Source organism: Pteronotus mesoamericanus, unplaced genomic scaffold (assembly GCF_021234165.1).
Source record: "Pteronotus mesoamericanus isolate MK-2021 breed Mesoamerican mustached bat unplaced genomic scaffold, CSHL_Meso_final contig_116, whole genome shotgun sequence".
In the NCBI taxonomy this organism is placed as follows: Eukaryota; Metazoa; Chordata; class Mammalia; order Chiroptera; family Mormoopidae; genus Pteronotus; species Pteronotus mesoamericanus.
The window spans coordinates 35016352-35032918 of NW_026555027.1; the positions used below are offsets into that span (position 1 = coordinate 35016352).

The 16567-nt window shown below is 37.1% G+C and overlaps 1 protein-coding gene across 1 annotated transcript in view; it reads right to left on the bottom strand.

Annotated features, from left to right (window-relative positions):
- The window catches only part of SPATA16 (spermatogenesis associated 16), a 182005-nt gene extending 169957 nt beyond the window's left edge, over positions 1-12048 (bottom strand). The window contains exon 1 of the mRNA XM_054577053.1: positions 11437-12048. Coding sequence (XP_054433028.1) covers positions 11437-12048 — 612 coding nt within the window. The remainder of the gene's footprint in view (positions 1-11436) is intronic.
- Between the last annotated feature and the right edge of the window lie 4519 nt (positions 12049-16567).

The window sequence follows — 16567 nt, forward strand, 5'->3', positions numbered from 1 at the left end:
TTAAACTACTGTCTCATTTTCTTCTTGTTTTCAAAGTAAACATTTTTGACACTGTGCCCACTTCTTTCCAATCCCACCTCCGTTTCTGGCAGTTGGCTTTGTTCAGAAAGGCTATGTCCTACAAACCCAGTTTTTCCTTGATAACAAGCAATCAAGTCAAGTGTTTTAGATTATTGTTTATTCTTTTAACAGAGGTCACTGGGGTTGTATCCCATGCTCAACCATATAATGAGTACAAAGACTAATTGTACCAGTGTGTGTCATTTCAAGGTACAAATTGTGCTAAATTTTAGTCCACATCCTAAACATGGGATTTGTGAACATGGCTAGACAAATTTTTCATGTTCAAACTATTTCATCTGCGGGCTTGCTAAACTAAAGTGTGTCCTGATTCATTTTTGAGGAAGCAAAGCTTCCTAGTTGAGTTGCAGAAATAACCATTTAAATTATTCTATCTATAGACCTTTGACAGCCAAACAGATTGTTTTTTCACTCTGAGCACTACCTCTAGAAATTCTCTAACTAGCTATTTCCTCCAAGCCTCCAGTCCATAAGGAGTTACTTCTTAGAGTTTCCTCTTAACTTAGTCTCATCATTTCTTAATTCAAAAGGTAGTTTTTTCTTAATTGTTCACATTCTCCAGAATTCTTTCCTCATCTCTCTTTCTTACTACACTTCAGGTATGAATGATTCATCAGTGTCTATTTTTGGTCGTAAAGTCTTCCCTATGCTTCCTACATGGCTCTGGCCAACAAATACACTACTCTAATGAGCTTGCCATCAGCTGTCACACAAAACACAGCCAAAGGTGCATTCACCCACTTTACCTCTAAATGTGCTCATGTTTCTGAGTTGGTGGCACTTTGAAATTTAAGAATGCTTCTTTGTCTCTCACCTGTCACCAAAGTGTGACAATTTTTCTTCTTTCTCTTCCTCCCTCCTTCCTTTCCTCCTTAAATTTGGTTTCTCCTCATTATACTGGTTCTTCCCTTTAGGTTTCTCACCTAGATTATCACAGGTATCACCCTCCTACTGGTCTCCAGTACTTCCCTTTTAAATCTGCTTCTAAACCAGAGGCTTTCAAATATTTTTACCACACTCTATAGTAAATATATATATATTTTGTTCCAAGCACACAAACATGCCCACGCAAATTTAGAGAGCACACATAATTAATTTCTCTCCCTTCTCTTTATATTTCTATCTATAGATAGATATAGATATACCTGAATACATAATAGAAACATGTTTTCACAAAGTAGAATGTATCTTCCAATATTCTATGACCTCATATTTTCTATTGGATTGTAATCTATTCTGTTCTATTCTATTCTATTCTATTCTATTCTATTCTATTCTATTATTTCATTCCATTCCATTCCATTCCATTCCATTTCATTCCATTCTAGATTTCAATTAAACACAATGCTGGTCACAACACGTTAGTTGATTTCACACCCCTGTAATAGGTTATAACCCAGAGATTGAGCTTTATTTTTGCTCTCTATATACAATAGAGTGATATAGCAAAACCAAAAATCTTACTCTACCATTTGCCATATTAATTCTCTTGGAAGGCCTCCTCCTATTGCCTGCTAGAAAATGTTTATGGTTGTGACAACCAGGCATGGCCCTCTGAGAACCTGCCAGCTCTTCCAGCTTCATTCCTCCCCATTCTGCCCTGTACTTTCTACCATGGCAACAGCTACCTCTTTCTTGTTTTACCTTAGAGTTTTCTCTTTCTGGTTCCCTCAGACTCTCATCCCTCTGGCTATTTTTTTCTAAAATCAACACTTGGGTTATGGCAAATAAAATGTCTACCATAGAAAAAAGTATACTTATATTTCAGATGTAACATAAGGAAAGATAAGGAGCTATAATTTGAGGGTTTAAATCTTATACTTTCTTGTAACCCCCATAATAACCAGCATGGTATTGAGTAACTATTCAATACTTCCGTCATTGGTTCTCAATTATTCCTTTTTTTTTTTTACATTATTAATTTCCTATCCAAGAATGCCTTCTATTACCTTCAATATAAATTTCCTTTACCCTGTTTTTAAGACCACTTGGAATCTGGCTTTAATTAACCTGCCCTTATTTAATAATAATACTTTCCTTTGGCCCACCCATCTCTTTGTTGTCGTTTTGTTTCATCCTTCTTCCTCCAGTTCTCCATCCTGCTGGTAATGTTCCTCTCACATCTCCTACTTATTTTCACTCCTCTCTAGCCACTCCACTTTTCTAATCAGCTATTTATTTTTGATGTCAAATCCCTAAATTCACCCCAAATCGTCTCATCAATCTCATGAGTGCATTATGCATGTTTACCTCTTTAACAGAAAATAATAATAGTTCCTAAACCACTGGGTTACTGAGAGGATTAAAGGAGTTAACATAGATGAAGGGCATGCCTCAGAGTTCATACTGATGAATGCGTATCAAAAACTCCTTCAACCCCTCCCATCCTTCATTCTACAAAGCCGTGAACCATCATTGACATTTGATAGATTCTGAATTGCTATATACTTGCAACACTTTTGTTTATAGCTTGAGTTATTCTTTGAGAACCAAAGCCCTGCCACATACTGTGCTGTTACCCCCACTTTACTCAACATGTTGTTAGAAACTAATGAGAAAGTGGTAACTTAACAATTTGTGGTTGATTTCTTGATATAACGTACCCCACAAAACCCAGTGATTAATTGTTCATAGGTTAGTAGCATCACCATCATCATCATTATCATCACCATCATCACAGACTAAGACACGTACTCCAGAAGTTACTTATTTCTGGATATAAAATACACTTTGGTAGTGGCACTTAAGTATGTATGAATCCAGTGTTCTAGGTAGTCATAACAATTGCTACAAAATAAGGGAACCACACTGAGACAGTGCAATAAAAATTTCCCTTTTTAAAAAAGTTATCTGCTGCCTAACTGCTTCTATTCTGACAGGAAGAGAATCAAGTCCCAGGTAAAAACAAAGTCTTCTGCATTTTAGTGAATGTTAATGAGGCAACAGAAGAATTACACTAGTAATTATTTGATATAGACCATCTAAATCAAAAGAGAAACCACACCTCACTTTTACATTTTTTTTGAACAAATTCAAGTGGATCTCATCTACTCAGTACCTAGAGAGTCTGTTTAAATATCACGCTATTCTGTGTATGAAGGCTGGAAAGGGGGTAAGAAAAGAGAGAGGACTGCTGTTTTGAACTTCATCTGGCTCTGGATAAATTTAAGTAATTTTAAAACGTTGGATAGTTAGAGAAATTTTGGGTAACATTATCCAATATTTTAATGACTCCTATTTTATGAGTATGTATATTTCTTGCAACTTGGAGTCATCAACTTGAATAACAAGTTGTGTAAGACTTCAGTGACTAGGTTGATTGGGTTTTGATTCACAACAATGTAAACAGAGTTAACTATATTTAAAAACTACACTAACATTTACAGTTGTTAGAATCAAACCCATAACAACCACCAGTAACTTTCACAATAATCTTGCTAATGAAAAAGATCATACTTAGCTTCTTTAGCTTACTTATTTGTGAGATCATCACTAATAGAACAAATTTAATATTTCAGAGACACATACTAACCACTGACTAGAGTTTAGTGACAATCTATTTCTTAGTATTAATAAGAAAGCAGTCACTTAGTTAATTTGGTTTTTAAGTAAATATGAGATTATTTTAAGTGTAAATTTCTAAAGAATAAAATTTCACAACACAGACATTTTTCTTCATGTTTTTAAATAGCTTTAGAATGTTTATATATTAGTTCTCTTAATGCCTTTTAAAAAGGCACATGTGGGCTAACACCAATGGTAGGTGATTTTAAAGAAGGAAGTGATGAGCATCTCCTATGCTAGCAATTCTCAACTGTTAGCTGCTCGATACAATAACCTGGGAATTTAAAAATAGCAGCGCCCCAGGCATGGCCATTGTCTGAATCCAGACAATTGATTGTATCAGACTCTTGGTGGGAGAATTTGGGCATCCACATAGTTTTAATAGCTCACCTAGGTGCTTATGATTATGTCAAGAATCTATGAGTTTCATAATGTTTTTATATAAAGTGTAATTCTTCTTTCATTTGTACAGTGATACAACTTATAGTACATAGTCTTACGTCATGAAAATTCTCCTACTCACCCCTTCCCCACATGTCCCTTCTATGGGAAACTCAGAACTCCTTGAGATGGCCCGTGCCTGCTTTGCAACCCTTAGCTGCCCCTCCTCCATTCTTGCTCCCCTTTTGATTCTCCCTGCTTCCAATCCCACAAGCTCTCCCACATTATGGGTGCTGAGCACCTATAAGGATTGTTGCTCTTTTCCTTGCTGTGTCAGTGACTGCTCACACGCAGGAGGGGGAGAGGGGTTTAGCAGGAGTCGGCTGAGTCGGATGGTGGGCCGCAGGGGACCCAGGCCATCAGGATAGCAGGGGGCCGTCACATTGGGGAATCGCCTTCGACATTCTTCCCATTCCCCATCTCTTCTGAATAACACTCAGCCCGAAAAACACTCTGTTCCTTTAAGCAAAATCAACTCTCGTTTGTGTAGCTTAAATTTTTTAATAATTTTAATTCCCCTGGAATAGGGATAATAGTCACTGGAGTTAATGAAATTATACTGAAATAATGTTCGGAGTCCTTCTCTATGTTTACTTGAAGGGTATATTTCAGAAAAAAATCTTTTAAGATATAAATAATAACACACTAAATTAGAAAGAAAATAACGTGACCAGACCATGCACATGAAGTCCTGGAACACAGGCAGCAGGACCGCATTCCGTGCCTCTAATCTTTGGTGCCTTGAGGGCAGGGACTGTATTTTACTTGTATCTGTACCCCCTGTGTCTAGCACTATGTCAGGCTGGAAAAGCTGGTAAATGTTAGTGATTTTAAAATACATTTTTCTTGTAATGGCAAATCCTGCTTTTCTAGAGATTTGTTTAACTAGTGTTTAATTAGAGAGATATATCTAATTTTATTATTTTTGAGATTGAGAGGTATCCATTTTGTATTTTCCTGCTATGTAAATTTGCTAGCATTAAAACGATCTCTTTTATCATTAAATATTTATTAGTTATGATGTCCTTGTATAAAACAAAGATAGGAACTATTAAGTTAAAATCTTAAATGTTTAATCCTGAACATAAGGAATTCAAGTCACTTTATACCTGACAATAAGGAAAATAATGAATAATTTCTAGCATGATTTGTGCATTAAAGTGAAAGCTTATATTTTTTTCAAACACAGTTAACAGTTCAAAATAGTGTTTGATTTAAATAATTGCTTCTTAAAGGGGGAATAGAGTAGAAAGCAATATATTATTTTGACCCTTTGTTTTGGTTGAATTTCAAATATCATTAAGGGAAGATGATAAATTTTAAATTTTAATCAAAAGGGAAAAAGAATATGGGTTAAAACAATTATGAATGATGATAAACACTGAATTAGGCAAAATCCTTGGGAGCGCTAAAGTTTTAAGTTAAATACACACTGCACAGAGAATGCGGTACTTGAGAAGTACAATGACAACTTGTGTATCAATATAGAGTTCATCATATTTTCAACAAGCAACCCTATGTGACAGCACCTTGTTGTGGGGCATTAGTTACCATTCCTACTTAATGGTGTTCTGAGGGATTGAGAAAGTTTTCCAAAGTTACACATCAATTCAGTACCAGAAACCAGGTGAAACACACATAATCTAATGCCAAATTTTGTGCTCTGTCCCTTAGAGCTCTGGATCCACGTGGCCACCCAGGGCTGTGTGAGGTAGATAGTATATGGAAGGATTTATTCCTAACCTGTTAGAGGGTCAATGGCATGCATTTGTGAACCTACCAATGGTGTGGCATAAATCCTTGCTACTCAGATTGGTCCCTGGATTAGCAGAGTAGATATCATTTGGAAGCTTTTGAAATGAGGCATCTGGTTTCCCATCAGAGACCTAACCAATCAGAATCTGTATTTTTTTTACACTATTCCTATGCAATTATTACACACTTGAAGCTATGAGAAACAATAGTGTAAGATTTCCAGATGTAAAATTGGGGCAAGTTGATTCATTTTCAGCCCTCCCACAAACTAGCCATGGCACTAAATGTTGTAGCCTTTTAAAACAAACAAACAAACAAGCAAACAAACATGCTAGAGCATCAGTTTTGCTATCTGTAAAATGGGGATAATATCTGTCCTTGAGGGCTCTTGTGATGTTTACCTGAATAAAAGGGCCTGGACCCCACTGGGAGTTAGGAAGTACACACCGAATCCACATGCAAATCCACATATGTGTAAAAAGATAGCTGAGGCACTCAGAAAATTTGGCAAACTCTTGATTTCTTGATCATGTTGTACTAAGAACTATCTGTGTTAAAATCCATTTAAATTAAGCTTTCTGGGATGTCCATATATTTATGCCCTAGAGATCTGCTACAGAATTATTCTCAGCAGAGCAATTATAGGTGAGGCTGCCCTATAATGAGATATCTTTGCTTCTTCATTTAATAAAACCCCTTGGATGGCCTCCCGAATGGACCTGCCTCATACCAAATTCCATTACACTAGAAGTAATCTCATAAGAGGGCCCTGGGCAGGTTCAATCATCCTGGGTGCCTAGTGTTTACCATAAATGGACTGTGCTCTAGAACAGGGATTCCCAAAAGCTAGTTCTCAGACTGATACTTTACTGATTCAAAGGGAAATAAAATTTTTTTTAAAAACTTAGTCAACTTTTCATCAAATTAAAATTAAAATAATCTATTTTTAAAAATCCTTCATTTGAGACTATGCACTTTCTGCCTATCTTGTTGGTGGTAAATTGCTCCATATTTTTATGAAATAATGATGGTAATAGATGGTTATTTTTGGAATGTTCTTGCACAATACAAATACAATGGCAATCCTCCTCCTCAATCTTTTTTAAAAAAATTTTTGGGGCCCTTGAAATCCAAAAATTCTAAACCATTGTTATAGAAAAAAAAATCTGCTTAAAAGGGAATTATTTCCTATGAAATTAGCAAGGGACCTAGAGTATTTTAAATGAGAGACCAAACTGCAAAGTTTTAATAGGAGGGCAAATCTGTCCCATGTTGACCTATCACAGAGTGCCATGCTCGCACTCTGCAATGTGCACAAGGACAACTTGGGATCTTGTTAATAGGCAGGTCCTGATTCTGCAGGTCTGGCACTGTCTAAAATTCTGCATTTCCAACAAACTCTCACTTATTAGAGTAGCAAAAACAGAATGGTTAAGCTGGTGAGCTCTGAGCCAGATTACCCTGGTTTGCCTCCTGCCCTTCTCAGTTCTAGCAGTTGACCCTTCAGCAAGTTACTTAACCTATCTTCTTTAGTTTTCTCATTAGTAACACAAGAGTAATAATAGTCCCATCTCATAAGCTTGTTGTGAGAATAAAATGCAATAATAAGTGTAAACATTCCCAGGATGTAAAATATAGTATCTGACCTGTAGGAAGAGTTCCATAAATGTGAGTTATTACTCTAACGTCACAGATCAGTGACTGAAGCACCAAGATATTAAAAAATATATATATTAGTACTTCAAGGGGTTCCTATACGATGAATTTCTAATTGAAAGTTCCATTTGGTAAGGAGTAAGCTGTGTTCTATCTTCTTTGGCTGGCTCAATGGGATTGTTTGAAGCTGTCAATTTTGAAGGGTATATGTAGATCTAATTCTAATTCAGTCCTACAAGTAAGGTTGAAATGATGATATTGTTTAGGTTGCATGCCACAAACTTAGAGGATTCTTTTAGAATGAGTGTTTTTTCTATAAGTGACAAGAAAATCTGATTAGTACATCCCCATACCTTTACGTTTTCCTATAGATATTTATTAATAACTATCATCCTTTCTATGAAAGTGCAGTGCAAATGTTTATCAATTAGTTTTTTCCTTTTTACTAACAGCTAAGCAATTTATTGAAAGTAGTGTGTATTGCCTAATACACAGATACAACCACATGAGGACAGTGTCTTACATAGTTTCTTATAGATAACCCTTATTATTTTTATAGTAGGTGAATTTATATACTTGTCCTCTAAAAATTACAGGGAATAGCATTTAGGCATGAAAATGTAATTTAATTTGATTTTGTGTTTTTATGTTCAGATTATACGTTTGCCCTACTAGTGTGACTTCTGAGGTGATTACAAACACTAGAGCAAATGACTGAATTTAGTAAAATGTAACAAAGATTTATGGGTTGGTCATAGAGCAAAGAACTTACCTCACCTACACGAGTGGTTTAACTTTACACAGTAAAAAGAAAGCATAGCAAAATAAGTTTCATTTGCATAAGTTTCATAGCAAAATAAGTTTCATTTAATAAATTCCTCTTGTGTTCTGATATCCTAAAAGACTAAAGTTTCCTGTTTTTTAGAAGCTAAACTATTGACTTTTCAGTCATTGCATACTATTTTATGTTAATCATCATAAAATACTATCATAAACTTACGTATGGTTAGTGACTATGTAACATAAACAAAATGAGTTAATACTTTGTCAAGAGCACAGGGAAACCTATAAGAGGAATATTTCTAAAGGGATTATTAGATGCACTGGGAATTATCATGTTAATTAATAAATATTCACAAATCTCCAGAGTCTTTCCCAATTTTTACTTTTCTGCTTCTTTTCTGTGGTTTTAACTTTATGTACAACCAGTCTTCTCTATAGTCTTAACAGCTGCCTTTACACTACCTGTTTGGCAAGCATTTTGTATGCTTCACAATGCCTCCCAAGTAACAAGCATTCTAACGGAAAGTTGCTAGTTATCTTTCAATGTCTCTTCTACCCTCTTCCTCAGTAATAGGACCGCTGAATGTTAGGAGCATATGGAATAAAGACAACATTTTTCAACCTCTCTTAGAGGTTTGTGTGGCCACATTAAAAGTGGGTCAATGAAGAAAAAAATGAAAATGGTTTGTGCAACCTCTATGAAGTGCGCTTATAGAGACACAATGTGCCTCTGTCCTTCTCTTTCTCCCCTTCCGCCTGTCTAGAATGTGGAATCAATGTGGGACTATCATTTTGGATCATGCAGTCAAAACCACATATTTAAGAGTAAAATAGAATCTGGCAGCCTGATGATCTTACCATAACTGTCCCTCTCTACCTCTCTACCTACATTTATGTGAAATAAAAAGAACCTTCTTTCTTACTTTAGACACTCATGTTTTTCCTTTTTTTTTTTTCCTGTGACTTGCAGCCACACCTAATCTTAACTTATACACACTCAAATGTCCATTGACACGTCTATCTTTCAGGTGTGATTCTTATCATTATGCCTCAGTCTTTGTTGTCTTTGTCTCTCTTATGCAAAACCATGCTAGGACTTCAGGAAAAGAGAGTGGTGCATTAAATAATACCTGAGAACATTCAGTATTGAAGAAGCTAAACTTAAGAGAAGTTAAATTCAGGAGAAGAAAGGGTTAAAGAGGTTAAACATCTTTTCTATTCCTAGTAGCTTTGGCTTATGAAGAGACATTCTAGGTAAGATTTCAAAGTTAATTCCCAAGATAATGAGACAAAAGCTAGACCAGATGTCTAAGCTAAGTTTCGGTCTCAAAATAATTACCTTTGTTAATTACCAGTAATTAGTGTCAGCATCCAACACTTACCTAAAAACTTTGGGGTGGGTGTGGGCAGAGAGAGAGTGGGGGGGAGAGAGAGAGAGAGAAAAAGAGAGAGAGAGAGAAGGAAGGAGGAGAAGTAGAGAATGGATGTACGTAAGAGAGTTGGAACACAAGTATTTTTCAGTACAATTACATTTTGGGGTCATTAAAACCTGATTCAATTTCTACAATTTTGAACACTGGCTTTATGGAAAAACTGGATATTTTCTTCCAGTTAATGCAGGTTTCTTATCCTTCTACCTTGGCTTAATTTGAAGTTTATATCCTTTCTTATTTATGACTCTGTTTTTTCATTGCAGAAATGATTATTTTTTTAATCTATAAAATTATACCCTTAACCTTGCCCCCATCCCCCCTGGAAAAAAAATATCAGCTGAAAATGGCCCTCTTAGAAGCTTCCTGAAGTCTTGCTTTAATATCCTTTTCTCAGCCAGAGGTTTCTGGTCTTCAGCTCAAAGGACAGTGGAGGGTTCTCAGTGGTTTGCAGATAGGTCGATTTTTTTTTTTTTTTTTGGTGTTTTTTACACAATGCATCACTCTTCTCTTTTCTGTGTAGATAACCCTTTACAGATAGAAATATTTATAGATGTATCTATTTGTGCTCTACCTTATCATTTCATATCTCTTTGGGCCTCTCTTTTTGTGCTTAGAGTTTCTTTTTAAATATTTAGGGTCACCATTGTCTAGTACTGTCCATTAATAATTCATTGTAGATGTAGTCATTTTAACCTGTGGAAATATTTTTAACAGTGGAAATATTATACTATTTAAATCTCCATCACAAACATCTCACATCTGACTCCTGCCCATGCCCTCTGTCTCATGGTGGATCAATCGCTACTCATATAAGACATCTTTATTTCACTGTTTACAGATTTGTCTCCCTCACCAGACTGCTAGAGGGAAGGAACCATGCCTTACCTCATTCATTATATCTCCAGTGGCCACCAGGCATGTATAGGAAATACACTGAATTTTTTTTGTAGTTAATGAAATATGCATTTCCCCCACATTGCCAGGCCACTGGGACTTCTACTTACACATTTGGATCCTTTTATAGGCTCAGTAGGTCAGGAGAGGAAGCAATTTTTCCTATTACTATTTTGTGTTTTAGTGATGATTCTCAAGTTTATTTTAGTCCATGGGCTATTTCTTTATACCAAGATATTGACTGACTTACCTGCTTGCAGAGAGAAAAATCATTATTCATAAAGCTCACTGGACTGGGAAGGAAAATGAAGTTTGATGATAAAGTAAAATGGTGTTATTTTGTTTAATAAGCATCCTGTATAAATTATCAGCTCATGCTAAAAAGTAAAGATGGCTACATTTAATCATTAAGACTACATCAAAAGAGGGCAATTTGTATACTCATTAAGTCCCTATTTCTTCAGAATCTACATTTTACCCACCAACACTGTAATAAAATGTTATGGCTTGTATAGGTATACATCTGAATTACAAAACCAATTGTACTTTTATATATGTTATCATTCACTTCAAGGTTTGTTATCAGAGAAAAAGCATGAGGTATGCGTTTGGGGAGACTTATGCATGTCAAGTGTGCACAGGTATTTTAATTTGCAGGCATATGTCATTTGCTTTATGTAAACCGGGAACCACATAAGCCTCCTATCATTCAGTATTCTTCACCTCATGATCACTATTCCTTACAGTATGGTCAGAGCTGCTCAATGTAATCATAACTTTTCATTTCACAGCTTCCTCCCACCGATTTATATTTCCTTTAATCCCATACCTCCAGTGCTGTTCTGAACTGTCCTGCTGCCACGGCGTATTTCTTTTGTCTGTAGCACAGGCTGGCATCCTTTAAGGCCACCTGAAGCCATTTGTCAATCTCAGGCAGAAATTTGAAATTAGGTACGTGCAAAGGGTCTACTATTTCAGCCGTTCGGCATGTTGGCTGAATCCCAGGGGATGTAAAGGCCTCCACAAACTCATAGCTCACATCCTCTTCATCGACATAGACCAACTTCACCTCCACATCCATGATGCTCTTTAAGGGGATGTGAGGCAGAGGCAGGGTGATCAATGGGCACTCAAGTTCCAAGACCTTTGCCTCTTTCCTCCCGGCTGGCTTTTCTTCACCTTCTGCCTTCCTTTTAAAGGACAGTTTCTCTAAATCATTGTTTTGTTTTTCTTTGATGCTCTTCGCCATTTTTACTCTTTCAACTGTGATTTCTGCCTGTTTATCTCCACAGGTTTTCTTAGTTTCTTGTGGCGTTTCCAGGATGCTGGATGGGTTTTCTAAAGAGGACATTTTCCTGCTTGTGTTTATCTTTGGAACCAGCTGATCAGGATAGACCATATCTACTGTATTCTCCAAATTCCTTTTGTTTCCTGAATCCATTGATTTCTCCCCTGAAACTCCTGTAGGGGTTATAAGAAGAAATATAATTAAAACATTTTGAAATTCCAATGGTTTAAGACTAAAATCAAATTTATTTAAAACATTGTTTTGTTCATTATAGGTACTAATTGCCATTAAAATAAAACTGTATGTACATTATCTGCTGACTTTTTATTAAGTGAATGTTTCTATATCAAAATTCATCAACTATTTGTTGAAAGCACATTTAAACAATGTCTTAAAAAAATAACCATCTATAGCTGAACAGCATTGAAGGAACATTTTATGGGGTACCCAAACTCTCTAAATAGAGAAACCTTATACACAGCCATTGAGGACAAAAAAGACAAAAAAAAAATCCATCTTGATATTAATTTCCCAAGAAAGGCAGGTGGTCTAGAACTCATTATAAAATATACTGCTAACCTGCATAATAGACTTGGGAGTCTAAAGAAACCACAGCTGCTTCCTCTGAAAAGCTCTCAGAAATGTGAGCACACTGTTTCTTCAATTTGTTCCTTCTATTAGTAACGAAAATCTTAAGTTTAAACCATTTTAAAGATAACTATTATTCAGACCTTACATGAAAGTGCAAGAACATGACCTTCAACCTTTCATTAATGTGGAGCTACATATTTACCTTGATTCTGTTGTATTAATACTTTTGTAGCAATGACATCAATACTGTATATTATATGAAGACAAGGCATTTTCTTAAGTCGCTAATGTTCAAAAAATAATTAGCAGCCTTTTGATTCAGAAGTTTCTGCATACTATCTCTGCTTCCAGAATAGTTTCAAAATGGAAGTCCTAAGATCTAATAATTATGTAGTATGGTTGGTCCTTTTTTTGAAAACTCTTTCAATTATCAAATTCTGTCCTTGAAACAACTCTGTAGGGTAAACAGGAATGAACACCACATTTTTCAAAGAAACTAAAGGATAGAGAGGTTACATTGTTTATCCAAGTCATGCTGTTGTTGATCATTAGCAAAACCTGGACTACTATTTCCTCCCTGAAACTTCCACTCACCACCTCCTGGCCTGAGGGTACTTCCTTCCTCTATAGAATAGGAGAGCAAGTAGCAGGCTTACACAAACAGAAGAAACAATGCAGGAAAGAAGGGCTGGGTATGATGACAATGAGAAAAGAGCCTCACTAATAACAAAGTCTTGAGTAGCTTTTAAAAACTTATGATAATGTTAATGTTGTTGATTATTTTCATTTGCTTGAAAGATAGCAGTTTGCCTATAGAAACTTAAAATGCTGTGACCTTTGACCCAGTAATTCTTTTTTTTCTATTTAATTACATTTGATATTCAATATTATATTAATTTCAGGTGTATAGCATAGTGGTTAGACCTTTATATACCTTACAAAGTGATCCCCTGGATAAGTCTAGTACCCGCCTGGGGCCATACATAATTATTATAATATTATTGACTATGTTCCCTATGCCTACTTGACATCCCCATGACTATTGCATAAGTAACAATTTGTACTTCCTAATCCCTTCACCTTTCATTGAGCTTCCCCAAGCCCCCCTCCCACCTGGCAACCCTCATTTTGAGTCTGTTTCGGTTTTGTTTGTTTGTTTGTTTTGTGTTTTAGATAAGTGATATCATATGGTATTTGTCTTTTTTTGCATGGGAAACAAAGGATAACTAAACAAATGAGACTGTGTCAAACTAAAAGGTGTTTGCAAAAAAAGGGAAACAACAAAATGAAAAGACAACCTACTAAATGGAAGAAGTTAATTACCAATGATACATCAGATAAGGGATTAATATCCAAAATTTATAGAGAACTCATACAACTTAACACCAACCCCCATCCCCAAACAATCCAGTTAAAAAATGGGCAGAGGACCTCAACAGATATTATTCCATAGAGAACATACGGATGGCCAATAGACATATGAAAAGTGCTCAGTCACTAATCCTCAGAAAAATGCGAATTAAAACTGCAGTGAGATACCACCTCACACCTGTCAGAACTGCTATTATCAATAAGTCAACAAACAAGTGTTGGCAAGGATGTGGAGAAAAGGGAACTCTTGCGCACTGTTGGTAGGATTGCAGAATGGTGCACCCACTGTGGAAAGCACTATGGAGACTCCTTAAAAAATTAAAAATAGAACTACATTACCACTTCAGGGTATTTATTGAAGAAACCTAAAATAATTTGAAATGATATATACATCCCTGTTCATTGCAGCATTATTTACAATAACCAAGATTTGGATGCACTTCACATGTCCATCAATAGATAAGTGAATAAAAAAGAAGTGGTATATATATGTAATGGAATATTACTCAGTTATAAAAAAGAATGAAACCTTACCATTTGTAACAACATGGATAGACCTAGAGAGTATTATGCTAAGTGAAAAAAGTCAGACCCAGCAATCCTTTCTTTTTTTTTTTTTCCTTTGAAGATGCACAGCCCCAATTTCATGCAAGGAGGGTGAAAACAGAGTATCCAATACATCTTTCTGGAGCATCAAGTTTATTACAAAATTTGAAAGAACTGAATACTTTAATAAGAACCTCCACAAACATGGAAAAAAAGAACAGGGGAGAAGAGAGGGGCCCTAGGAAAAACAATTCAGTCTCTAAAGTTTCATTGGGGTGGGGGTGGGGGCAGAGGGGTGGATCTGCAGGGAAGGCAATCTCCCCTCTTGACCCACAGGGGGCTCCAGACCTTCATGTAAGCTCAGCAGGTATTGTGGATAAGATGCTTCTGAAGGCCACAGGGATGCCAGGTACCCACCTGATGTGAATCCCCAGCAGAGAACACCATAGCAGTTTGCACACCTCTGTTGTCCACTGGACCAAGTCCTCTCACCCAGGGGTCCTTGCACACACAGCGTGTATTTCTGTCACCGCTCTCACCTACTACTGTTTGTGTCTGATCTTCCTCACCACATTGCTCTCCTCCCTGGAGCTTAGCATCTTTAAGTTTAGCATTTAAAATGCAAAGAGTGTGACTTGACCTTCCCTGAGTCTTTGACTGTGGCCCTGCTTTGGTTGCTTACAATTTTAGAAATCATAATGGTTTGACTCTTGTCTTTCTGAGATGCTGTTTCTTGGTGGATGGCCTACAGCACATGAGTCTTAATATGAAACTGAAGACCCTTCTAGCCAACTTCTGCTAGCCCTGGCTGTGGCCAGAGGGGAAGTCCGGGGTCCCACCATCAGGCGGACCATCACAGAGGGAGTTTCCCACGCTGCTGCTTTGGGTGGAGGAGGAGTCCCCCGGGTCATGCTGAAGGGCCTGGTGAAGGAATGGTGATTCTTGACTCTAGCATGGTGATCCTTGACTCTAGGATGGAGATATAGTCATCCTCAATTGCAGGCTGGCAAGGGTACTGGCAGGCTGAACATCACAGGCTGGAGAAGGACTGCTAGTGTTGGGGTCAGAGCAAGAGCACCTTACCCTGATGGTGCAGCCCTTCACCTTGATTTTCGTGGTTCTCAAGATTAGGTCCATGCCCATCACATTGTTGTACTTTCTGCCTCTTCCTGAATCCTGGATCTCATCCCTCTTGAACCCCAGTTTCCTCATCATCTGTTACCTGGGTGTCCATGTCGTCACAGGGTGGCTCACTATAAGGCCTGAGTGCCTCCTCTTGGCCCATGTTGAGCCTTGGGTCCTTCATTATCTCTTACAAGGGCCTTCTTTTGCTGGGGTTGAGGGTCATTTTTTTAAAGTTTTTGACATTTTATTGACCTAAAGTATGGTACAAGGAAGTGCCTGCTCAGTAGCTGCTGCTTCAGTTCCCAAAAGTCCTCTCCAACAAATGGCAGCATCCCTGTCACTGGCCTGTACAGAACTACCCCTAGGCTCCAAAAATCAATCATCATAGGTTTGGCACCGCAAGATTTCTGGGGTGACATATGAGAGGGTACCACAGACTGTGCTAAGCTTATGGCCAATAAAATCACTACTGAGACCAAAGTCTATAAGTTTTACATTCAGCTCAGCATCTAGAAATATGTTCTCTGGTTTCAGATCCCCATGGAGTATGCCCTTCTGGTGGCAGTACTATCCCACTCACACCAGTCGCTGGACTGGGTCTGGGTTCTCCTCCTCTGTCCTGTGGCCAAAGAATAATGTTTCCTCCTTCGAAATCACCTCAAGTAACTATATTTGGGTTATTCAAGCCCTTCATACAGTGGACTCCTCAAAAAAGACTGATTCATGACTTGGACAGCCACCTCCTCTATCCTGATCAGAAAGTTCTGGGCCAACCTCATTTTGGCAAATGTTCCTTGGTCAACAGTGTTTAGGAGCTTGCAATGACCAATATGGAGCTCCTCACTGAAACGGATGGCTGCAAGGTGACTTGCTAACTACACTAACTGACAATACTATCAATGCTGACTACGCTTACTAACTACATGAACAAATGCTACTAACTATTCTATGGTAACTATTACTAACAATAGTAATAAACAATGCTAACTATACTAACTATACCAATCCTAACTATATTAACTGTACTAACAATGTTAAC